The sequence below is a fragment of the Seriola dumerili genome, unplaced genomic scaffold (genome assembly GCF_002260705.1).
Source record: "Seriola dumerili isolate Sdu_G_001 unplaced genomic scaffold, Sdu_1.0 BDQW01000122.1, whole genome shotgun sequence".
Lineage (NCBI taxonomy): Eukaryota > Metazoa > Chordata > Actinopteri > Carangiformes > Carangidae > Seriola > Seriola dumerili.
In genome coordinates, this window is record NW_019174377.1 from 312,077 (window position 1) to 337,446 (window position 25,370).

The 25,370-nt window shown below is 36.9% G+C and overlaps 1 protein-coding gene across 1 annotated transcript in view; it reads right to left on the reverse strand.

Annotated features, from left to right (window-relative positions):
• The window catches only part of sphkap (SPHK1 interactor, AKAP domain containing), a 50,259-nt gene that overhangs the window by 24,357 nt on the left and 532 nt on the right, over nt 1-25,370 (reverse strand). The window contains exons 2-6 of the mRNA XM_022748473.1: nt 23,582-23,684; nt 22,098-22,208; nt 10,635-10,694; nt 10,088-10,228; nt 9,056-9,311 (exon numbers count right to left, since the gene is read on the reverse strand). Coding sequence (XP_022604194.1) covers nt 9,056-9,311; nt 10,088-10,228; nt 10,635-10,694; nt 22,098-22,208; nt 23,582-23,684 — 671 coding nt within the window. The remainder of the gene's footprint in view (nt 1-9,055; nt 9,312-10,087; nt 10,229-10,634; nt 10,695-22,097; nt 22,209-23,581; nt 23,685-25,370) is intronic.

Genomic DNA, 25,370 nt, shown 5'->3' on the forward strand with positions numbered 1-25,370 from the left:
GGCATAAAAATGTCAAAAGACGTCATAGTATATTAAGGCACAAAAGGTCATAAAAACAACATAGTATGGTAAGGCATCAAATGAAATTGTATTGGAAGGCATAAAAATGTCAAAAGACGTCATAGTATATTAAGGCATAAAAGGTCATAAAAACAACATAGTATGGTAAGGCATCAAATGAAATTGTATTGGAAGGCATAAAAATTCCAAAAAACGTCATAGTATAGGACGGCATAAAAATTCCAAAAAAACATCATAGTATATTAAGGCATAAAAGCTCATAAAAACGTCATAGTATGGTAAGGCATCAAATGAAATTGTATTGGAAGGCATAAAAATGACAAAAAACGTCATTTTATAGTATGGCATAAAAATGTCAAAAAACGTCATAGTATACTATGGGCTAAAATGTCAAAAAAAAAACATCATAGTATATTAAGGTATAAAAAGGTCATAAACACGTCATAGTATGGTAAAGAATAAAACAATATAGTACAGTAATGCATAAAAATACCAAAAAACATCATAGTATAGTATGTCATAAAATTGTCAAAAAACGTCATAGTATACTATGGCATAAAATGTCAAAAAAACATCTTAGTATATTAAGGCATAAAAGGTCATGAAAACCTCATAGTATGAGAAGGCATCAAATGAAATTGTACTGGAAGGTATAAAAATGAAAAAATGTCATTGTATAGTATGGCATAAAAATGTCAAAAGACGTCATAGTATACTATGGCATAAAATGTCAAAAAAACATCATAGTATATTAAGGCATAAAAGGTCATAAAAACGTCATTGTATGGTAAAGAATAAAACAATATAGTACAGTCAGGCATAAAAATGCCAAAAAACATTATAGTATAGTTTTTCATGAAATTGTCAGAAGACGTCATAATATACTATGGCATAAAATGTCAAAAAAACATCATAGTATATTAAGGCATAAAAGGTCATAAAAACGTCATAGTATGGTAAGGCATATATTGAAATTGTATTGGAAGGCATAAAAATGACAAAAAACGTCATTGTATAGTATGGCATAAAAATGTCAAAAAAACATCATAGTATACTAAGGCATAAAAGGTCATAAAAACGTCATAGTATGGTAAGGCATATATTGAAATTGTATTGGAAGGCATAAAAATGACAAAAAACGTCATTGTATAGTATGGCATAAAAATGTCAAAAAAACATCATAGTATACTAAGGCATAAAAGGTCATAAAAACGTCATAGTATGGTAAGGCATATATTGAAATTGTATTGGAAGGCATAAAAATGACAAAAAACAATCATTGTATAGTATGGCATAAAAATGTCAAAAGACGTCATACTATACTATGGCAGAAAATGTCAAAAAAAAACATCATAGCATATTAAGGCATAAAAGGTCATAAAAACGTCATAGTATGGTAAAGAATTAAACAATATAGTACAGTAAGGCATAAAAACGCCAAAAAACGTCATAGTATAGTATGTCATGGAAATGTCAAAAGACGTCATACTATACTATGGCAGAAAATGTCAAAAAAAAACATCATAGCAGTAAGGCATAAAAACGCCAAAAAACGTCATAGTATAGTATGTCATGGAAATGTCAAAAGACGTCATACTATACTATGGCAGAAAATGTCAAAAAAAAACATCATAGCATATTAAGGCATAAAAGGTCATAAAAACCTCATGGTATGGTAAGGCACCAAAGAAGATTGTATTGGAAGGCATAAAAATGCCAAAAAACGTCATAGTATACTATGGCATAAAATGTCAAAAAAACATCATAGTATATTAAGGCATAAAAGGTCATAAAAACCTCATGGTATGGTAAGGCGCCAAAGAAGATTGTATTGGAAGGCATAAAAATGACAAAAAACGTCATTGTATAGTATGGCATAAAAATGTCAAAAAACGTCATAGTATACTATGGGCTAAAATGTCAAAAAAAAAACATCATAGTATATTAAGGTATAAAAAGGTCATAAACACGTCATAGTATGGTAAAGAATAAAACAATATAGTACAGTAATGCATAAAAATACCAAAAAACATCATAGTATAGTATGTCATGAAATTGTCAAAAAACGTCATAGTATACTATGGCATAAAATGTCAAAAAAACATCATAGTATATTAAGGCATAAAAGGTCATAAAAACGTCATAGTATGGTAAGGCATCAAATGAAATTGTATTGTAAGGCATAAAAATGACAAAAAACGCCATTGTATAGTATGGCACAAAAATGTCAAAAAACGTCATAGTATACTATGGCATAAAATGTCAAAAAAACATTACAGTATATAAAGGCATAAAAGCTCATAAAAACCTCATAGTATGGTAAGGCATCAAATAAGATTGTATTTGAAGGCATAAAAACGACAAAAAACGTCATTGTATTGTATGGCATAAAAATGTCAAAAAACATCATAGTATACTATGGCATAAATTGTCAAAAAAAACATCATAGTATATTAAGGCATAAAAGGTCATAAAAACGTCATAGTATGGTAAAGAATAAAACAATATAGTACAGTAAGGCATAAAAATGCCAAAAAACGTCATAGTATAGTATGTCATGAAATTGTCAAAAAACGTCATAGTATACTATGGCATAAAATGTCAAAAAAACATCATAGTATATTAAGGCATAAAAGGTCATAAAAACGTCATAGTATGGTAAAGAATAAAACAATATAGTACAGTAAGGCATAAAAATGCCAAAAAACGTCATAGTATAGTATGTCATGAAATTGTCAAAAAACGTCATAGTATACTATGGCATAAAATGTCAAAAAAACATCATAGTATATTAAAGCATAAAAGTTCATATGACAGTATAGTATAGTTAGGCATCGAAATGCCAAGAACAACGTCATTGTATAGTATGGCATAAAAATGACAAAAAACATCATTGTATAGTATCGCATAAAAACGTCAAAAGACATAGTATACTATGGCATAAAATTAAAAAAAAACATCAGAGTATATTAAGGCATAAAAGGTCATAAAAACGTCATAGTATGGTAAGGCATCAAATAAGATTGTATTGGAAGGCATAAAAATGACAAAAAACGTCATTGTATAGTATGGCATAAAACTGTCAGAAGACGTCATAATATACTATGGCATAAAATGTCAAAAAAACGTCATAATATACTATGGCATAAAAGGTCATAAAAACGTCATAGTATGGTAAGGCATCAAATGAAATTGTATTGGAAGGCATAAAAATGACAAAAAACGTCATTGTATAGTATGGCATAAAACTGTTAGAAGACGTCATAATATACTATGGCATAAAAGGTCATAAACTCGTCATAGTATGGTAAGGCATCAAATGAAATTGTATTGGAAGGCATAAAAATGACAAAAAACGTCATTGTATAGTATGGCATAAAACTGTTAGAAGACGTCATAATATACTATGGCATAAAAGGTCATAAACTCGTCATAGTATGGTAAGGCATCAAATGAAATTGTATTGGAAGGCATAAAAATGACAAAAAACGTCATTGTATAGTATGGCATAAAACTGTTAGAAGACGTCATAATATACTATGGCATAAAAGGTCATAAACTCGTCATAGTATGGTAAGGCATCAAATGAAATTGTATTGGAAGGCATAAAAATGACAAAAAACGTCATTGTATAGTATGGCATAAAACTGTTAGAAGACGTCATAATATACTATGGCATAAAAGGTCATAAACTCGTCATAGTATGGTAAGGCATCAAATGAAATTGTATTGGAAGGCATAAAAATGACAAAAAACGTCATTGTATAGTATGGCATAAAACTGTTAGAAGACGTCATAATATACTATGGCATAAAAGGTCATAAACTCGTCATAGTATGGTAAGGCATCAAATGAAATTGTATTGGAAGGCATAAAAATGACAAAAAACGTCATTGTATAGTATGGCATAAAACTGTTAGAAGACGTCATAATATACTATGGCATAAAAGGTCATAAACTCGTCATAGTATGGTAAGGCATCAAATGAAATTGTATTGGAAGGCATAAAAATGACAAAAAACGTCATTGTATAGTATGGCATAAAACTGTTAGAAGACGTCATAATATACTATGGCATAAAAGGTCATAAACTCGTCATAGTATGGTAAGGCATCAAATGAAATTGTATTGGAAGGCATAAAAATGACAAAAAACGTCATTGTATAGTATGGCATAAAACTGTTAGAAGACGTCATAATATACTATGGCATAAAAGGTCATAAACTCGTCATAGTATGGTAAGGCATCAAATGAAATTGTATTGGAAGGCATAAAAATGACAAAAAACGTCATTGTATAGTATGGCATAAAACTGTTAGAAGACGTCATAATATACTATGGCATAAAAGGTCATAAACTCGTCATAGTATGGTAAGGCATCAAATGAAATTGTATTGGAAGGCATAAAAATGACAAAAAACGTCATTGTATAGTATGGCATAAAACTGTTAGAAGACGTCATAATATACTATGGCATAAAAGGTCATAAACTCGTCATAGTATGGTAAGGCATCAAATGAAATTGTATTGGAAGGCATAAAAATGACAAAAAACGTCATTGTATAGTATGGCATAAAACTGTTAGAAGACGTCATAATATACTATGGCATAAAAGGTCATAAACTCGTCATAGTATGGTAAGGCATCAAATGAAATTGTATTGGAAGGCATAAAAATGACAAAAAACGTCATTGTATAGTATGGCATAAAACTGTTAGAAGACGTCATAATATACTATGGCATAAAAGGTCATAAACTCGTCATAGTATGGTAAGGCATCAAATGAAATTGTATTGGAAGGCATAAAAATGACAAAAAACGTCATTGTATAGTATGGCATAAAACTGTTAGAAGACGTCATAATATACTATGGCATAAAAGGTCATAAACTCGTCATAGTATGGTAAGGCATCAAATGAAATTGTATTGGAAGGCATAAAAATGACAAAAAACGTCATTGTATAGTATGGCATAAAAATGACAAAAAACATCATTGTATAGTATCGCATAAAAACGTCAAAAGACATAGTATACTATGGCATAAAATTAAAAAAAAACATCATAGTATATTAAGGCATAAAAGGTCATACAAACATCATAGTATGGCAAGGAATAAAACAATATACTACAGTAAGGCATAAAAATGCCAAAAAACATCATAGCATAGTATGGCATAAAATGTCAAAAAAACATCATAGTATATTAAGGCATAAAAGGTCATACAAACATCATAGTATGGCAAGGAATAAAACAATATACTACAGTAAGGCATAAAAATGCCAAAAAACATCATAGCATAGTATGGCATAAAATGTCAAAAAAACATCATAGTATATTAAGGCATAAAAGGTCATACAAACATCATAGTATGGCAAGGAATAAAACAATATACTACAGTAAGGCATAAAAATGCCAAAAAACATCATAGCATAGTATGGCATAAAATGTCAAAAAAACATCATAGTATACTATGGCATAAAATAAAAAAAAACATCATAGTATATTAAGGCATAAAAGGTCATAAAAACGTCATAGTATGGTAAGGCATCAGATGAAATTGTATTGGAAGGCATAAAAATGACAAAAAATGTCATAGTATAGTATGGCATAAAAATGTCAAAAAACGTCGCAGTATAGTATGGCATAAAACGTCAAAAAACATCACAGTATAGTAAGGCATAAAAAGTCATAATATAGGAAGTCATAGAGGTAAAAAAAAAATCATAGTATAGTAAGGCATAAAAAGTCACAATATAGGAAGTCATAGAGGTAAAAAAAAATCATAGTATAGTAAGGCATAATAAAGTCATAGTATAGTAAAGCATAAAAACGTCATAGTATCGTAAGGCATAAAAACGTCATAGGATAGTAAAGCATAAAAAAGTCATAGTATAGGAAGGCATAAACACATCATAGTATAGTGAGGCATAAAAAGTCATAAAAACATCATAGTATAGTAAGGCATAAAAACGTCATAATATAGTAAGTCATAAAAAATATAGAACGTCATAGTATAGTAAGGCATAAAAACGTCATAATATAGTAAGTGATAAAAAAAGATAGAATGACATAGTATAGTAAGGCAGAAAAAGTCATAGTATAGTAAAGCATAAAAATTCATAGTATAGTAAAGCGTAAAAAGTCAAAAAAGTCATAGTATAGTAAGGCATAAAAAAGACAAAATAAAGTAAGGCAAAAAAAGTCCAAAAAACGTCATAGTATAGTAAGGCATAAAAACATCACAGTATAGTAAGGCATAAAAAGTCATAATTTAGTAAGTCATAAAAACATCATACTAAAGTAAGGCATAAAAAGTAATAAAAAAGTCACAGTAGTGTAAGGCGTAAAAACGTCATAGTAAAGTAAGGCATGAAAAGTCATAAAAAAGTCATAGTATAGTAAAGCATAAAAAAGTCATAGTATAACAAAGCATAAAAACGTCATAGTATAGTAAGGCATAAAAAGTCACAAAAACGTCAAAGTATAGGAAGGGATAAAAAAAGTCATAGTATAGTAAGGCATAAAAAAAGTCATAGTATAGTAAGGCATAAAAACGTCATAGTATAGTAAGGCATAAAAAGGCACAAAAAGTCATAGTATAGTAAGGCATAAAAATGTCATAGTAAAGTAAGGCATGAAAAGTAATAAAAAAGTCATAGTATAGTAAAGCATAAAAAAGTCATAGTATAGTAAAGCATAAAAATGTCATACTATAGTAAGGCATAAAAAGTCACAAAAACGTCAAAGTATAGGAAGGCATAAAAAATCATAGTATAGTAAGGCATAAAAACGTCATAGTATAGTAAGGCATAAAAAGGCATAAAATCATCAAAGTATAGTAAGGCATTAAAAGTAAAGAAAATGTCATAGTATAATAAGGCATAAAAAGGCATAAAAACGTCACAGTATAGTAAGGCGTAAAAACGTTGTTAAAGTAAAGCATAAAAAGTCATAAAAACGTCCTAGTTTAGTAAGGTACAAACAGTGATAGTATAGTAAGGCATAAAAAGTCATAAAAACGTCATAGTATAGTATGGCATACAAAGGCATAAAAATGTCATAGTACAGTAACGCATTAAAACATAGTATAGTAAGGTATAAAAAATCATAGTATAGCAAGGCTTAAAAAGTCATAAAAAAGTCACAGTATAGTAAAGCATAAAAAAGAAAAAAAACGTCACAGTATATAAAAAACATTAAAAAGTCTAGCATAGTAAAGCATAAAAACGTCATAGTATAGTAAGGCATAAAAAGTCATAAAAAAGTAATAGCATAGTAAGGCATAAAAATGTCATCGTATAGTAAGGAATAAAAAGTCAAAAAATGTCATAGTATAATAAGGCATAAAAAGGCATAAAAACGTCATAGTATAGCAAGGCGTAAAAACGTCATAGTAAAGTAAGGCATGAAAAGTCATAAAAAAGACATAGTATAGTAAAGCATAAAAAAGTCATAGTATAATGAAGCATAAAAATGTCATAGTATAGTATGGCATAAAAAGTCACAAAAACGTCAAAGTATAGGAAGGCATAAAAAAGTCATAGTATAGTAAGGCATAAAAAAAAGTCATAGTATAGTAAGGCATAAAAACATCACAGTATAGTAAGGCATAAAAAGGCATAAAAACATCAAAGTATAGTAAGGCATTAAAAGTAAAAAAAATGTCATAGTATAATAAGGTATAAAAAGGCATAAAAACTCATAGTATAGTAAAGCATAAAAATGTCATTGTATAGTAAGTCATAAATAGTCAAAAAAATGCCAAAGTATAATAAAGCATAAAAAGTCACAAAAACGTCATAGTATAGTAAGGCATGAGACAGTAACAGTATAGTAAGGCATAAAAAGTCATAAAAAAATCATAGTATAGTAAAGCATTAAAGGAAAGAAAACGTCATAGTATAAAAAAATCATAAAAAAGTCTAGCATAGTAAGGCATAAAAAGTAATAAGAAAGTCATAGTATAGTAAGGCATGAGACAGTAACAGTATAGTAAGGCATAAAAAGTCATAAAAAAATCATAGTATAGTAAAGCATTAAAGGAAAGAAAACGTCATAGTATAAAAAAATCATAAAAAAGTCTAGCATAGTAAGGCATAAAAAGTAATAAGAAAGTCATAGTATAGTAAGGCATAGAAAAGTTATAGTATAGTGAGGCATAAAAAGTCATGAAAACAACATAGTATACTCAGGAATAAAAATGACATAGTATAGTAAGGTATCAAAATTCATAAAAATGTCATATTATAGTAAGACATAGGAACGTCATAGAATAGTGAGGAATAAAAACGCATAAAATGTCATTAAAAGCAACATAGTATGCTATGGCATGAAAACGTCATAGTATAGTAAGGCATGAAAATTCATAAAAATGTCATAGTATAGTGGGCATTAAAGGTCAAAATAATGTCATAGTATAGTAAGGCTCCAAAATTTTACAGTATAAAAAGGCATAAAAAAGACATAGTATAGTAAGGCATAAAAACAGCATCTTATAGCAAGGCTTAAAAAGTCATAAAAACGTCATAGTATAGTAAAGCTTTAAAAGGCAAAAAAACGTCACAGTATAGTAAGGCATTAATATTCAAAAAATGAGTAAGTCATAACAAACCCCATAGTGTTGGTGATCATGATCATGATGTGAGTCTTCAGGTAGCCACCGCTGTTTTAGTAAATCAAATGTTAACATGACTAACTCATTTGTCTTGGAGATGTAGCCCTTTGGAAGGCACTTTGGAATGATCTAATATGACTTAATTCCAGATATAGTGTAAAGAAGTTCACTCAAATATTAGTAGCAACAATTCTATCCTCCCAAAATATAATACATTTCCCTATCGCCCATATGCAATCCTACGCCCTTGGCTGGATCTTAATCTCTATCAGAATTTTCTTTTCATGTGCAGTGGTTCAAGAGAAAATAGTCAAGATACTTAATGTTAAAATATTGAGAAACCCATTTGAGATATCCTGCCAGCTGACACACATATGCACTTGAAAAGAAAACCTCTATGATGGAGGTAATGAGGCTCACCATTTCTGAAGCCATCGTCCTCGCTGTCATCTCCAAGGTGTTCTGAAGCAGTCAGGAAGTCTTCTTCTATGGACGAGATGGAGCGATTGGTGTCATCTTCAATCCGCTGCCCTGCTGCTCGGCCCTGTTGATGCTGCCGCTCCTTTCCCCACTGCAAACCGATCAGGAACTTGTTGATCTCAAAGATGATGCTGCCGGGCTGGGTAGAGCGTCTCTGCCCTGAACACTGAACCAGGCACACACCTGTGCTTCTCTGCTGCCCACCCTGAATGGAACATGTACAGATACCTATTATGCATGCACACACAGAGACACATAATAACACACACATCATGTATACAAAACTCTTCCTGCAGACACACACAAAAGGTGCACACCAATCATGCATAAACTCACAGCTGACAACACATGTACATTATTTTAAGTCACAAATTATGAGCTATAATAATACAAACATCTTAAACCTTTAGTGAGTCTATGTAGCTACAATGGCTGTTTCTCCCCCTTTTATTCAAGATACTATAAACTCAATGGACTTGCTCATGCAAGTTTAATTGTCTGTGCAGGCTCCTCAGGCTGTGTATTGATTCTAACAGTGGTTTTATGCAGTGATGTGGTGAGCCTCAAAAAGTCTATGGATGGTCAATGGCTGTAACGGAACATTGTACTTAAAGAAAACTTCCAATAAAACTAGTAAGGGATGTTAGATATCCTTAAGTGTTTGTGTATTTTTATGTCTGTTAAATGTTTCAAAGTATTCTGAGATAAAAATGTTATGTCATACAGTATATTTTTCTGTACCTGCAAGTGTTATTTCCTGTACATGCAAAAATTGGTTTTCTTAGAGTGAAAGGGAGAGGATGTGCCTACTTCTGTGGATTGTTCCCAGCACGAAAGGTTTAAATCTAATCACACAAAATTGTTGTACACAAGTAAAGAACAGTTTGCACTCTCTGCCTTGTACTGTGGGGCCAGTTAATTCAAAGCCTGAAAATGCTCGCAAGGATTTGAAGACATCACTGCAAGACTCACCTGAGAGGGGGAGTGTGGGTGTGTTTGGCAGGCGTCTGAGGCTTCCAGGCCGCCGAGCAGTAGGATCTCATTTTCTTTCGGCTGGTGTACCGTAAGTAATTCAACAAGCTTTGGCAGATCTGGAGACACTGAAGCCAGTTTCTGCAGGAGACATGCCGAGCACAAAGAAACAATGCTGGATGATAACACAAAAAGCTTTTCTTCGAGTAACTTCAAAACTGAACATAATGTGTTCTCTGTCCTTCCAACTCAGAGACACATAATTATAAAATCCTTCCTGTAAGGAGTCTTGAACCATGTGGAATGATTATTGATCGCCCACCAGTGGCACCACCAGCTGCAAAAGGCTGCTAAATCTGCATACTATCTAAACAAATCAACCCTCTAATTCTGGGTAATGATCCTGAATCCATGGCAACTCAGCCAGTGTTTATATGTGAAATACAATGAACTCCTGGGGGATGAAAAGTGGGTGGGAAAGAAAAGGGGGCGCACGCAGGAGGGACAGGAGGAGGAGGAGGAGGGAAAGAATGAGGAAGCAGCTCACCTTGTTGTTTTTGTCATCACGACAGTCCGTTTTCTGAGGGTCCAGATTTACAAAACAAATCTGAGAGAGAGAGAAAGAAAGACAGAGAGTTACAGCGATGGACAAATTAGACCACAAAAGCTGAGCAGGAGTAGCCAACAAGTGCCATTTCTTTGTTACAAATCCTGACAGAATGATAGCTTTCCTCTAAGTGACTCTCCATTTAAAAAGTACAGCAGTTTGTCGTGTCTGAATAACCACTGTAACTGCACTGTCTCTCATTGGTAGAGCCCTTTCTAAGAAGACTCCCTTGCTTCACTGCAGGTGTAGGTGTAAACCAGAATGTCTTTCCATCCCTATCATCCTTTTTCCTGCTTTCGTCTTCCTCTGTCTCCACTCCCTCACTCTGTCCCTGTCACACTCGATGTGCCCCTTCTCTTCCCATCTCACCCGCCTTTGCCTCCGGCTGCAGGTTTAATGGTCTGTGATGGAGTCCTCGTGTCAGTGTTGGGAGTCTGGGACTGTCCGACGTCTGCTGTTTGATTCTACAGCACACAAGCTTCTGATCTGAGTCTGCATAGCCAAGTTAGTCCTGTGTGGCTAAAAGGATAAAGCATTGCAGCAGCAGCAGCACTTGAGGGGGAGGGAGAGAGGGGGTTATTTCCCACTTGAGCACCCATACTCAGCATGTGTGTGCAGGGTACTGTGAAGTGCTTTGGGAGAAGTGACATTTTTGTGTCTCAGTCAGGAACATATACTTTTCTATATATGTTTAACATCTAAATGCTACCATGCTTGTCATCAATAATCAAACCTAGTTGTAATGTGACTCACTGAGGCGTTCTCAGTCTTTTCAGTGTAAAACAGGCCCAGGTAGGACTCTGCCGTCTCTATTTTTCCTGTGCCATCTGTATACCCGCTCTACCTGCTGCTATCTTCCCACCTTCTCTCCTCTCTAGACCTGCAAAAAATATATATATAGTTTCAAATAATCCCATCTTGACACACATCGGTGTTTGAAATAATTTCCTTTGAACTACCTGAGGTGTGCTTGATTCATCCTGCCAGGCTTCTAAACAGCCTCTGCGCTTGTGAGATAGCATGATTTTCATCTTTTTTTTTTTCACGTGTCTTGTGTCGTATTTATCGAGATCTTTTCCCAGAAAGTCATGTCAAGGTATAGACACCACAATAGATCCTGCATATCACGTTGTCTGTTTGTTTTCTAGCTGGAAGTGAAGCAAAGAAGAAATAAATGCAATAAATAGGTCAATATACTCACGTGCATATATTTGGAAATAAGGCTGTAATTTTGAGGCACTTTGTGTATTTTCCTACCTTTAAAACAGTCAGACAGTGGGTTTGAGTCATCAAAGTAAAAGCTAAGATTAATAGGCAACAATACCAGGGAACGACAAAACCTGTCTGCAAAGCTGCATCGCATGCGCTAAAATGTCCTTCGGTAATGCAGCACTTTCAAAACAGGCCAATTTCCCCCTCACCTCCAATCTGGCATCCTGCAGTCAAACACAATATTTTCCAAACTAGCACGTCTAATGTGATGAAATTTTGATGCTTGAAAATTGATTCAGTCAAGTATAAAAAAATGTGAAGTCAATGACAGCTGACAATGAAAGAATATTTGAAAAGGTTTTCCCATCTAACCCTGATCATACTGTGTGTGTGTGTGTGTGTGTGTGTGTGTGTGTGTGTGTGTGTGTGTGTGTGTGTGTGTGTGTGTAAGTGTTTTCCTCCTCTGCCCTTCATGGACTGCATATGTCACCTGTAACATTTATCTGAATACCAAGACGCTTCCTCCTTTGTTACCTTTCCCTCAAAATGACAGCCTGAGGAGGATAAACAGTTTGCTCATTGGCATCTGTTTTTCAGATCAGTTTAGTGAGTGTGATGAGGACCTGTCAGAATAGCTGTTAAATGTCAATGACATACACATAGGACCTGAGATTATTCTGCACCTTTTACTGAAAACAAATGGTATATGATATGGATATACTGTATGCTTGTATAATACAGGTGGAAGCATTTCTATCCATACCACAACATAAGAACAGGAGGTATGAGGCCCTTGCTCAGGAGAACCTCAGCAGTGTTCACTCGTACCAATATTGGAAATCATCCCGGAAAAGCAGTGATGACATCTTCCCCCTGCCAGCACCTCGCCTGCAGATAACACTCAGATTGAGGCAAAAGCGAAGCAAGTGATCCACGATTTTGACCTTGAGAAGGGTCAAAGCAATTTAACCCCATCAGACGGCAAGAGCTGAGAGGCAGTTGTTCTAAATTTGGGACATTTGAGGACCGTCTAGTCCTCTCTGTGTCCATGTGTGAGACGAGCCCAGGGACATGCTCCGATTCTATCACTTTTTCACAGACATGCTAGACAACACTAGCTTGCATCAGCCTGTCTCTGAAGGACTGACCACGTAAACATCAGCTGAGGGATATAAAGAGCGAGGGAGGAAAAGACATACAAAGACAGAGAGGGTGAAAGTAATAACGTGATGATGTGGGGATAAACTGATACGGTGAAAGCAAAGTGGTACACTCAAGGGCTTGAAAAGTGCTCTGGATGAGAGAGTTGAGCGGTCATAACACTGTTAGGAGAAGTAGTGTTGTTGTTAAGTTTACAAGTAAGACTACACAGTTAAACCTCCAATAACTGATTTCTGGCCACTTTGGGGCATTAGAAACAAGCTCGGAACACAACACTGACATATTGACATATTACTACCTTTTAAGATGATACATCAAACTTATTTAACCCATTCAGCAGATACAGAGCATATTGACATTGATTTGGAGTTGTGTATCTGGCCACTTTATGAATCTGAGATCAAAATCAGTGTCAGATTTAAAAACTTTTGACATCCATGCAAAAAACAACATATAGGTTCAACATTCTTGATATAAACATCAGTTTTTTCCCATCGTGTTATCTCCACTCAGTAGCTGCAGCAGAGACCTTGGTAACTCTCCAAGCTTTCTCGCATCACTAGGTGCTCAACTCATGCTAATCTACATCTGTGCTCAACATTGGCCCAGCGAGCCAAAGTGAAACTCAGGGTGACTCTGGCCACCTGTGCTCATGGACCGCCAAGACCAAACTGGACAGCAGCAACGGGGATCTCAAAAGAGGCTCAGAGGCAACGGGCAGCAACAGAGGCGTGTTTTAGTTTCACCTTCAAAAAAATGTGAATGCTTGAATAGATGGTTCTGCAAGGTAACATGAAGGCCATCTTAGGGATTCTTTGTAAAGGGATGCCAGTAACCATGCCAGTACTATAAAATAAAGCAGTTACATGCTGCAGTTTTGTCCAGTCAGTGTTAGGGGCTGCTTTATTTTCATTCTTGACCTTGAAAGTAGTAGTTTGACAAAACGATTCCAACTCAAGCCAACGTACTAGTTTTGTCCCCCCACCCACTTACTAGCTTACGAACCAACCAAATCAACCATCAACCATATCACACTTTCTATCAGTGGATGGAGTTTGCTCAGTTGATAGCTCTGTTGACAAGTGAGCTCTGTAGTTGTTTTTCAGCCCTTCAGTTGGTAGGGATGTGGATGCGCAGACCCAAGAGCCAGATTCAGCTACAGCATGTTATTATTGGAGGCACAGTGTGTGTGTGTGTGTCTGCGATACATTAACAATACAGACACACACACACACACACGAGTTGAATTGTCCCAATATATTTATGCATAAAATCCTATTTGGCCTTGGACATACAAAACTGTCAGGCAGGCAGATTTCTTTCTTTCCTCTACACACACACACACACACACACACACACACACACACACACACACACACACACACACACACACACACACACACCTACAAATAGAGCTTATTCAGATACTTAGCCACAGTTTCAGTACAATATTACATTACCATTACAAACATGTCAGTCTCCTTTGTCCATCAAAGCTTCATTCCTCCTCAGCAGCCCTCCCTCTCTGCTCACTACTCTGATCTTCCCACACACAGCTGCTGCTCTCAGTCCTTCTGTCTCCTTTTTTTTCCCTCTACTTTTTTTTTTTTTGCTCTTTTTCATGATTTGAAACATAAAACTATTTTTGTAGTTGCGTAGTCCTTCATTTTACCATGCTTATTTTGTGTGCAATGAAAAATGGCTACATAAAAGAATTAGTGAAATAAAAACTTCAGTTTTGGCAGCAGGTGGATCAGTTATGAGAAACTAGTGCAGGACTCACTGGACTTATATATAGGCTTCTACTGATCATACAACCACAGCTAAGTTCCTTTACCCCTGTATTAGTACTGTCATTGTCTTCTGTCCAAAAGATAAGTTCCCATTTCCCACACCCCTGTGAAGCTCTACTGGTGCTGCATGTAAAATGTCCCTAATGCTGGCCACAAACAAGGGTTCAATCACAAAACTTAATATAGCTCCCTCCATTGTAAAGTGTTTTGACTTATCTCAGTGGCTGGCAACTTTAATTATATTCCATTTTAAGTTTAATTGAATTCAAATGAAGCTTGGAGGGAAATAACATTAAGGCTCAGTGACTTCTGCCATATTAATTTTGTGATGCGACCCACAAGCTAAACAGTGCTGGTGCAGGAACCAGACAGGCGTGCTGATCTCACGTACGGGTGAATGTAAACAGCCTTATTTTCTGTTCGTAATTTTAAGTGCTGATAAAATGCATAACATCAGCTGTTCACGAAGCACAACAGGAAATACCATATGATGAGATTTCACATGCTGCACATTGAGGTTGTTCAGGCTTTTTGCCTGAGTGAGCTGCTTCCTATTTAACTGCTATTTTGCTTCTAGTGTTTTACCAGTAAAAGTAAGATAGTGTAGGATGCACCGTCCTTTAATACATATGTGAAAACAGTGTGTACTTGATACAGCTGTGCCTTTCAACTGCGCAAAGAAATAGGATATATGCAGTATAAGGAGTATCAAACACACACACACGCACTCATTTACTCACAATTAATGTTTGGCTGTGAGTTGCTCAGCTTGGATGTTTCGTTTTAGCCCCAGGCTAAAGCGAACATCAAGAAGCTGATGCTGTCCTGGTTCTCCTCATGACTTGAATAATACGGCTATGTTATGGAAAAATGTTGAAAACAGAGGATGTATAGCATCTCTGGGGAGTGTATATGTTCTCCTGTGGGTCAGAAAATGTATACATTCACCAGAGGTTCCTCCATTTATCAGTAAAAAGGACTATGATGAAACTTGCTAACAGCAGGTTATGAGTGGATGATTGGTGGATGTTGAGAAGCTTCTGTCATCTTTGAAATGCAGAAATTTGAATGTGCTGTTTTCACATTTGGAGAAGTGCTAAGATATGGTTTCGCCATGTTTTTCAAAATGTTTTACTGTTAAGTGCCACCATAAGAATATTTTTTTGCTCTAGGTCCAGAAAAAGAGAGCATGTGAAATAAGGCTCTAAGAGTAGCTTAACACTAAATTGACTTTTTTGAGTCAGTAAATGTCATGTACAGTCACTTTATTACTCTATCTATTAAACCTGGTCCCACTCTAAAGTTTTCAATACAACATTAGTTGTTTTCCTCTGTCCAGAGAGAATACTATAATTTTGTCTTCTAGACCACCCCCCCAAAAGAATTTGTGAAATATCTATGATGTGCCCTGGGACACTCACAGAGTAGATGAACAGCTCTATTTTGAACAGTTCTATTTTCTAAATAAATTTGCCTGAAATCAATCAAAATATCCAAAACTACTTTGGGGACGACGATTGGAACAGGTCCCCACACCTTATTTTTGCTCTGTGGCCTCTTCAGATTAACCCAACCCTGTTTGCACTATAGACTTGTCCATAGACTCCCCATTTGTGCACATTTTGTCTACAGATATTCGCTTTCAATCACACATGATGAACTCGTATTACCCAGAGGAGGGCTTCAACTTTTAGGGAAAAGAGGTCACACTTTGGACGACGACCCTGCACCAAAGACTGCATATTCTCATCTTGTCAGACAGACACTGTGAAGTTAAAGGTGTAGAGGAGAGGTTTAGGTTTAGAGGGAAGGAGAGAGTTTGTCTTCCTGCTCTGATCCTGCTGTAAGTCAGCGCTCCTGCCGCGGCACATGGCATATTTATTCTGGTCTCTCTCTCTCTGGGCTGGAATGGGACAGGTCAGGACACAACACTCTACCCGGAGTGTGAAGTGTTTGAATCCGGTGATGAATGGATCACTCTCCTCCTGGGACTACAGCTTCAAAGGAGGAAGACAGATGTTGAGGAGGGACACTGAAAATGTTCGGTCAAAAAAACAGATTTTCTGCAATCAATAAATACTCTTCCAAAATAACTGCTGGCATTGCGTTTAATTCTGGACACTTGACTGTTGCTCCCTCCTGGTTTGATCTTTTTGTTCGTTAACATAACTTTAATTGCTTCTCTGCAGAACATCTTCATTCTGTTTTAACTTTAAGCACACACTAACATTAGCTAAATAAATACATTGATTAAGAGAAATACATGGAAATCAGATGCAGAGATTTGGTAACTGTTCTGCTTCGCAAAGAAAAAAATTATAAGGTCCCATCTTCCTCCTCAAAATGCTCACCCTGTCAAATCTCTCAGGGGTGTGATGAAATGCAGTGTGACTATCACAGCAACATGACACTTCTCTGTGACTTCATGCATTAAAACATGAGTGAGTGATCAAAGGTGACAACATGATGCAGCCAGAGGTGGGTGATGGAGCGAAAATCCTAAGCTTTTATCTTTTATTTAGCTCACAGTCTTTGGCCTTTATTTGGGTATTTGGTATATTATTTGGGACAATTCCTCTTCCTGAATACATAAACAATGGATTTTTTTGAATCTCAAAAAAGAATTTTCTTAGAAAACTCAATACAATGGGGTATAATATGGGTAAATTTGGATTATCAAAAAAAGATCTCTAATTAGTCAGCTTCCAGTGTAATCAGAGTATGCTGTTTTTAACCTTTAACCAAACCCCAAAAACTCAATACTATAATTACTTTGGTCAATTAAAGCTAAACAAAAGGCCAAGTCAACAACATGAAAACAATCAGCTTCCTCTCTTCATTACCCTGTGGTCTGTGAGTTTTTGTATCACTCTCCACTTTCCAGTGTTTGTGTGTGGTTCAGTGGCTACTCCTCTCATTCTCTTTGGATCAGCATTCATTGGTTTTTTCAGTTTTTCTTTTCTTTTTTTTTCTTTGCCGTCTTTCTGCCTCTCTGTACAGTTCAGGCCAGGACAGAAGAATTTATTTCTCACACAGTGCCATCAATTGTAAGCTGCCATCTGATTGATTGGCCATGTGAACCACGGAAAAGCCGAATAGAGAATTGAGAGTCAGAAGAGCAATTTGTCACGTCAAAGTCCAAGAGCGATGCTGCGGGAGGACGGGCTGCATCTGTTCACACCCGCATTCAAGTTCCCCCTGATTCATAGAAAACAATCACAAAGTAGAAAAAAAACAAAAATGAATGACCATTGTCTCTTTTAAATACAGACACTGTGAAAATTAAGCTGCTTTTGTTTTTACATTTCACCAAGATAAAACTGTCCGTATAATCCCAATCCCAGGTAGGTGCTTGAGAAGCGGACTGTTCTGCAGAGACAAGGACAGTGCGAGTGATGTCTTTGTTTTCAAGTTGGCACTTGTCACAAACAGTATCTCAAGTTAAGACTGATGGCAAGGAAAAGCATTGAGGTGCAATGCGTAAATCTGTTTCATGAGATGTGTTTGGTCATTTGAGCTGATGTACAGACCAGCTGCCCTCAGAAAACCCATTAAACTTTAATGAATGAGCTCTGTATTTGCCAAAACTTGTATCAGTATATGTGAGGAGCTGTAGAAAACACCAACACCTCTGAAAAGCTCATGCATATAACCCACACACAGTTTGAGTCGTGTGTACAACTTGTACTAGATAATACAGCTGGTGTCTGCGTGTTTTAGGAACATTCAATTCAGCATGTGGCTGCTCACATTTATGAAGTGCGACATGAGTGTGTGAGAACGGTGCTCTTTGCTAAATTACTGCTAGTCCTGTTACCTTGGTAATGATTATCAAACACTTGAGGCATGTTTTAGGGAAGTATAGGAAAAATGTCAAAACACTTTGTGTGTTACTGGCATTTATTCTTCAAAAGACAAACCAGCTTCAGTCCATGACAGAGGAATTAAAAATAAAAAAAGTAACTCAAGTTGCATGATTTGATGGTGAGGACAAACTGCAGGAAGTTTAAATGGCACCGTTTAAATAAGGCTTGAAAACCATGTTCTGGTCTTTGCTGTGTTTAATCATCCTTATGTTATTTATGGTTCCTGACGCTGACCTGCCATTAAAACATTAACTATGCTGTGAAATGAGAGACGAGTATTCTACAGTCATGCAAAGACTACTAGTGTGTGAGGCTGTTCTTCAGAATCTCTCTGCGGGAAGAATTTTTTAAGGACTACACTTAATCCAGATCTGTGAGACTGACACCACTACTCTTGCAATGGAACCTGGATCACTGAGCCGAGGCTCTGATCAGTGAGGTGCAGGTCGTGACTCAGACACGGTGCTGCTCAGAGTCCAGAGGTAGGATCTTAGAAAAACCAACGAAAGAGGGAAGCATAGGAGATATTTGGCAAGAGGTGAGAAAATTGACTTCACCTCTGAGGGAATGAAATTTAGATATATTATTAGGCTATCATTGAAGTGTGGGTGAATATGTCGTTCTTAATGAGAAACAACAGTTCGGATGAAGTGATTAGTATTTCAGGTATGTTCTTTAATGAGGCCCAACAACAACATGGACACAGATCCAAATCTTTTCTTCCATAAAGAAAATCTGAGTTAGGTCCTGATGATCTGGTTTATAATCACACAACATATACTGCTCCTGTTAACTGAACTGATACACTTGCCTGTTTTTTCTCCTGACAAAAACAAACGAGTGCCTGTGTGATGCAAATCCTGAAAGCAACTCATGCTTAACTTGCCATTTAAAATGTATGAGTGACCAAAGGGTTAGAACTGGGTGACAGAGAGGATTAAACCTCTCTTTTTAGCTTTCACTTTTGATGTATTTTATAAATCCCCACATCCACCGTGTCCAGAATACTTTTGCTAAATAGCAGATTCTATAAAAAAGTGTCCTGGAGAACTGTAGATGAGTCATTTGTGTTGACTATATCAAACTTCTTTTAAATTTCAATGTCATTTTTATGAGTTTTCTCCAATTTTGTATCATTTGTCCCACAGGACAAGATCACGCAGTTTGATCTTGATGTTTCAAGACTTGTGTTTCTGCTAAATCTATTCCAACATGCACTCAATGGAGGCAAAGACGGTATGAAAATAGCTTATTTACAATATTATGTGCCAAGATACAAACTTAAAAGTGGTGTTTTAAATTGTACTTTGAATGACAGCGTATGATTTCTATTCATTCTTTCAATTCAGTCTCTGCAGGACACTACCGCTGCTTTGTTTAGTAAATGTACAGTTACAGTGTACAGATGGTGTAGTGACTGAATTTATGTACGTAGGTTGTTGTAGGTTTGTGTCATATTGATGTCTGTATGTCTGGGTGTGGAGCTGGAGTTAGCAACCATGCCAATGAAATAGGGGGTGTTGATTACAGTGATTAAAACACTGTAAACAAAGTATAAGTCAGACAATTTTTACATTGAGTAATTTGATCGAGGCTTACGTAAATAGCTTTTATTAAGTGATTGTTATTACGTTGAGCAGAAGCACTAAGGGTCTTGCAGGATAAGCAGTTCTTCACATGGTGTCAGAGCTCAGGAGTCTGACATCATGTGATATTTATGTAGAATTTAAATAAGCTTAAACTGAAGAAGTATCTTTTGTGTAAAAACTAAAAGTGTGGGTAGGCTATGTGTAAGTTTAAAGTGAACAACATCAGAATTCCTCTGGTCATTGGACAATAAAGGGGGCTGGACAGAAACCAGAAGATATGTAAGATCTTTGTAATGATAATCCTGTAGGGGACGAGTATCATATTTTGTTTGCATGTAAGAATATAAACATAATGAAATATAGAGAAAGGTTATTTAAGCCGATCATCTATGTTTAAATTAATATTGTTATTGCAATCAGATAATCCAAATGTTATTTGTAATCTTGTGCCACCGTTTTGTTATCAATTTGTTCTGATCATGGTCTTGAGTCACATAAATAAATGAAAATGATCATGAACTATTAAAACCACTCTATGACAGATTTTTTATTTTCAGTCACAGAGGGAGATGAAATTACCACAACAGGGATGCATCTACTTCACAAAACCATCTTCCTTTAACGGTTTGATCACCAAGGACCTGCTGAGACTGAATTGAGCCTTTAACAATCTGCAGAATAAAATATCATCATTTATAACATCTGCTCAATGAAAATCATCTAGTATATTACAAGCAGCAAAGTGCTTATGAGAAATGATATTCCATTAGTAGAGGCAAAAATTATTTTCAAGAATTAAAAACACAAGCCAAATCCTTCTTTTCATTCACAGAACTGGCAATAAAGTAAGTGGAAAAACACTGACTGACATCATCGGAAGTAACACTGTTTATGAATTAGACATTTATGAATTAAATAATAGTCGTTTAAGGGGATATTTCCTGTCCATCAACTGCATGAGGCCCATAAGCAAGGCACTAACCTCACAGTGATGTCAGTGCACTGACACACCCTAATGTACAACTCTACATCATTGTAGCAAGATGAGAAGTTAAACTGCTGGGGGTCAGAAAAAACAGCATTTTGATCAGCTGTTATGTCGTTCTTTAAATTCCAACTGCTTCAGTGGAGCTGCAGTGTGGCCTGCTGTGAAAAGGTGGACTGCACTGGGAATATCACAGATGTTCATGCGCATTTATGTGTAACATCATTTCCGCCTTAATCACTAACTCCTCACACAAGCTGTTGCTGCACATAAAGTAATACTTTCCTCTTCTACTTTGATACTATAAAAAAAAAATTTAGTAAAAGAAAAAATACAGGACAATTATTTCTCCATTGACAGATATTTTTAGCGTTTTAAAGAAAGAGTAAAGAAAAGTGACATCTCACAGTTGCACTGCTCAGGACTGGTGCAGCCATTGTCCTGGACTAAGTCACATCCATTTTGTCCAAACATTCTCTCAACACAATACGAGAGACACATCAAACCTTGTGGCAGATAAATAGCAGCAAGGAACCAGCAACAACCTGCTGCAAAAACATTTTTTTCCAACCATGTCCATGCCTACAAGCCACTCAGAGGGAGCACACTGAAGTGTGTGCAGTTTTTCGATGTCATCTCACATCATTTCTACCTGAAAATTCAGCCCCCTACCTCACTGTCATTTCAGGGCACAAACATACCTCCTGCAGCGTTAGGTCTCTACACTAGAAATGACTTGGTGCATCTTTGTTTCCATTAGTGTGCACATGTTTCATCACCCGCAGTATGCTACTCACCATGGTGCAGCTGCCTTCAGTGTCGTCGTCCAGCAGACCCAGTCTGCACAGAGCCTTCTCATTCCTCAGCCAGTACTCGGACGAGTCCAGCACACTGTTACTGCACAGAACCTGCAGCACACAGATAAACCCAGCTCAGGTATAGTAGCACTGAAGTCACACCACACAGGGACACACATGGAGCTTCCTTAATGACTCCACACACACACGTGCACACCCCAACTGAGTCACTCATTCACTTTCTTCTGCCAGACTCTGTGTTTTCCCTCTGGTAGATGGGATCAATTGACCTTTCTCCAGAACCTTCACTTCAGGATAAGTGTCTGCGACACAGGATCAATAATCTGTCAGCTAACCAGACACTGCACATTATATATACACACAACAGTTATTGTCTCCTCCCTGGAGGGACACTTTAATGAAGCCTTTTTGTATGAAACCCACAGCCATGCAGCTGCTTTTGTCAATGACAAGTGTGCTGGTGACTGACACATTCATTTGTCACAGACTATTGACTTTGCAGCTTTAATAATCACCCAGTTACAAAGCCAATTTGTTTACAAGGATGAATTTAAACATTCCCCTGATGCTAATCACAATTCAGAATTTACCCATATGGTATACTTCTATTTGTTTTGTTGTAAAACAAAAAGAAGGAAGTTTTCTGTAGTTTATTTAATAAGGCACAGCAGGTAAGCAGTTAAAAGATTAAAAGCACATGCTATAAATAAAATACTTCTTATGCAGTTACTTTGACGTATGACAGATATTACGTGTGTTGTTCTCTCATCACTGTGTATTTTTAGTGACAAATCATGCCCCCCTTATGCTTGCACCCTCAGGAATGGGCCATCTGTGCAGGCCCTCGGCCAGGTAAAGGTGACGTAGACTCAGCTGATCTCACTGAGAACGATCGTATCAAAGGCTGCGGGCACAGGTCAGAGGAGCCAGAGCTCCAATTTGAACAAAGCTGTCACCTTGTGCCTCTATAGGACGCTGGAGTGGAAGTCAGTTAAGATCATGAGCGGCAGGCTAATTAGGAACACAGCAGCGAGTCCACCTGCACACATACACTTACAGTAAGGGACACACACAAGTAGATCTACACACACTTTGAAAGAAAATTCAATCTAGCCTCCACCTCAGCCCACTGATCTGTACCATTTCCCCTCCTGTCTCTCTGGCACTGGGAGATGATAAATCTACTGGGCTGACCCCAGGGCCTGGCTGTGCCTCTTATTACACAACCCCTGGGTGTCACTGGCACCCTGGAGGAGGAAATGAAAATCTCTGGCACTGCTGGAAACACACAAAAAGATAAAGTGACAAGGAGACAGATATGATGGGCAGGTGCACAAACACATGGACAGAGAAAAAACAAGACAAAAAGAAGTGGTCACACAGCAGACAGGCGGAGACACAAGTAGATAGACGTGTATTTCCAGCACAGCACATACAACACAGCTCTGTTTTTTTTTTTTTACCTTCTTACAGGCGCTGATGGACGAGGCCACGGTGCTGTCTGTGCTGCCTCCCTCCACCTCGACAGCCTCTGAGCCTTCAAACATGGCAGACGACTGGAAGTTACTGCAAGGCAAAAAGGGCATGGAGTTGACTTTGTCAGAGTAAGTTCTTGTCAAACACTCAACACCTCCCCTTTTAAAAATGTACCAGTTCATGGCCATACAATATGACATTGCCAATCATTTACTAAGGAGTGCAAAGAGTTTTAGGTGCCGGTTTTTGGACGTCAAGACCTGTTTATCACATTATCATTCATGGGAAATCATTGTAGCTAATGTTTCTTTAGGGATGTCTGTGATGTCTTCTCTCTCTGCATGAGCTGGATAAATACACTCATGACACAGACTCTCTAGCAAAGAAGAGAAGGCAAAGCCAACTGCATGTTGGACCCATTAGTGAACTGCAGCTTTTTGCAGAGGGCTATTAGTGCATTTAAGAGAGCCTGCAGCCAGTTTCCAATTTCTGTATTGCAGAAAATAGATGTCACACACATACTGTTTCCAACAAAGCATTGAAGTGTCAAAAAATCACCACCACTTTGCCAAATCATAAAATTTGTAAGCAGTGGCGACAGGAGGACAAACAGGGAAATGCAACATTTGGTGCATAGAACAAAATTATTCAACAAACTGTAGTGATGAGAACGTCTGTCAGACCATGGCAAGCCCAAAAAAGACAACATACCAAAGTCAAAAATCCCAAGATGGCATCATTATCCACCATGCATGCTTTCACTGAGATAAGCCAAATCGAAGCTTATCTAGAATGGCATTAATGAGGATCAATTTGGAAAATAAAGAGGCTGGGGATGCATATTTAAATAGGAGCAGCTGTTTTTTTCTGTAATCCGCATATTTCAAAGCAAATTAAAAGCATTCCATTTTGAAATCGCCGGAGGGATCACACGACTGGATCTATTTGCAGTTAATGATGTAAATAAGTGTGTCACAGGAAAAGTGAGTTTGCAGTGAATGGCTGGACACACTAAAAATCATGTAGAGGAGATAAGTGGATGCGATGTGATGTGCTTTATATAGGCTGCTGTGTCGGCCAGGCACAAATCAAAACACCCATCCAATACACACACACGCACGCGCGCGCGCACACACACACACACACACACACACACACACACACACACACACACACACACACACAATGATTCTGCAGTGAATATGTTGGTTACATGCAGGATATTGGAAGCGAATGACACTGTAAAAAAAATGGAAATGGAAAACACTGTAAAATAGAGGAGACCAGCGGGATACATTTTCTCACGCCACCTCCTTTCTAATCTTTGCGTTTAACGACCTTTCCATCACCACACCGTGATGATGGACAGGTCCTTGCGCTCTCGTGCTCCCGGGGCCCCAGGTACCCAGCAGGAATAAACCTGATGAGAGGACACAATAAACCCCTGAAGATGTCTGGCTTTCAAGGACAGCCGCCGGTCCCCTGTTGTAATTTACTGTAGCTGGTGGTTGAGGATTTCGCCAGACTCTGAAGGCCAGCCTGCCCAGTTGACTACATGGTGCAGAAAACAGGCAACTTTTGGTGGCAGCCTTTGTACTGAACTGCTTTGGAAAGCGTTTAAATGGACTAAATAATCAGCGTGGAAAGTTTTAGGTCCTAAAGAACGCAGATGACAATAACTTGAAATGACTGAAGCTGAGTTCTGAGATGTGAAAATTGAACTGCTGCCCTTTTCTTTTCTTTTTTTTTTTAAATCAGACACACATTTGTTCCAGC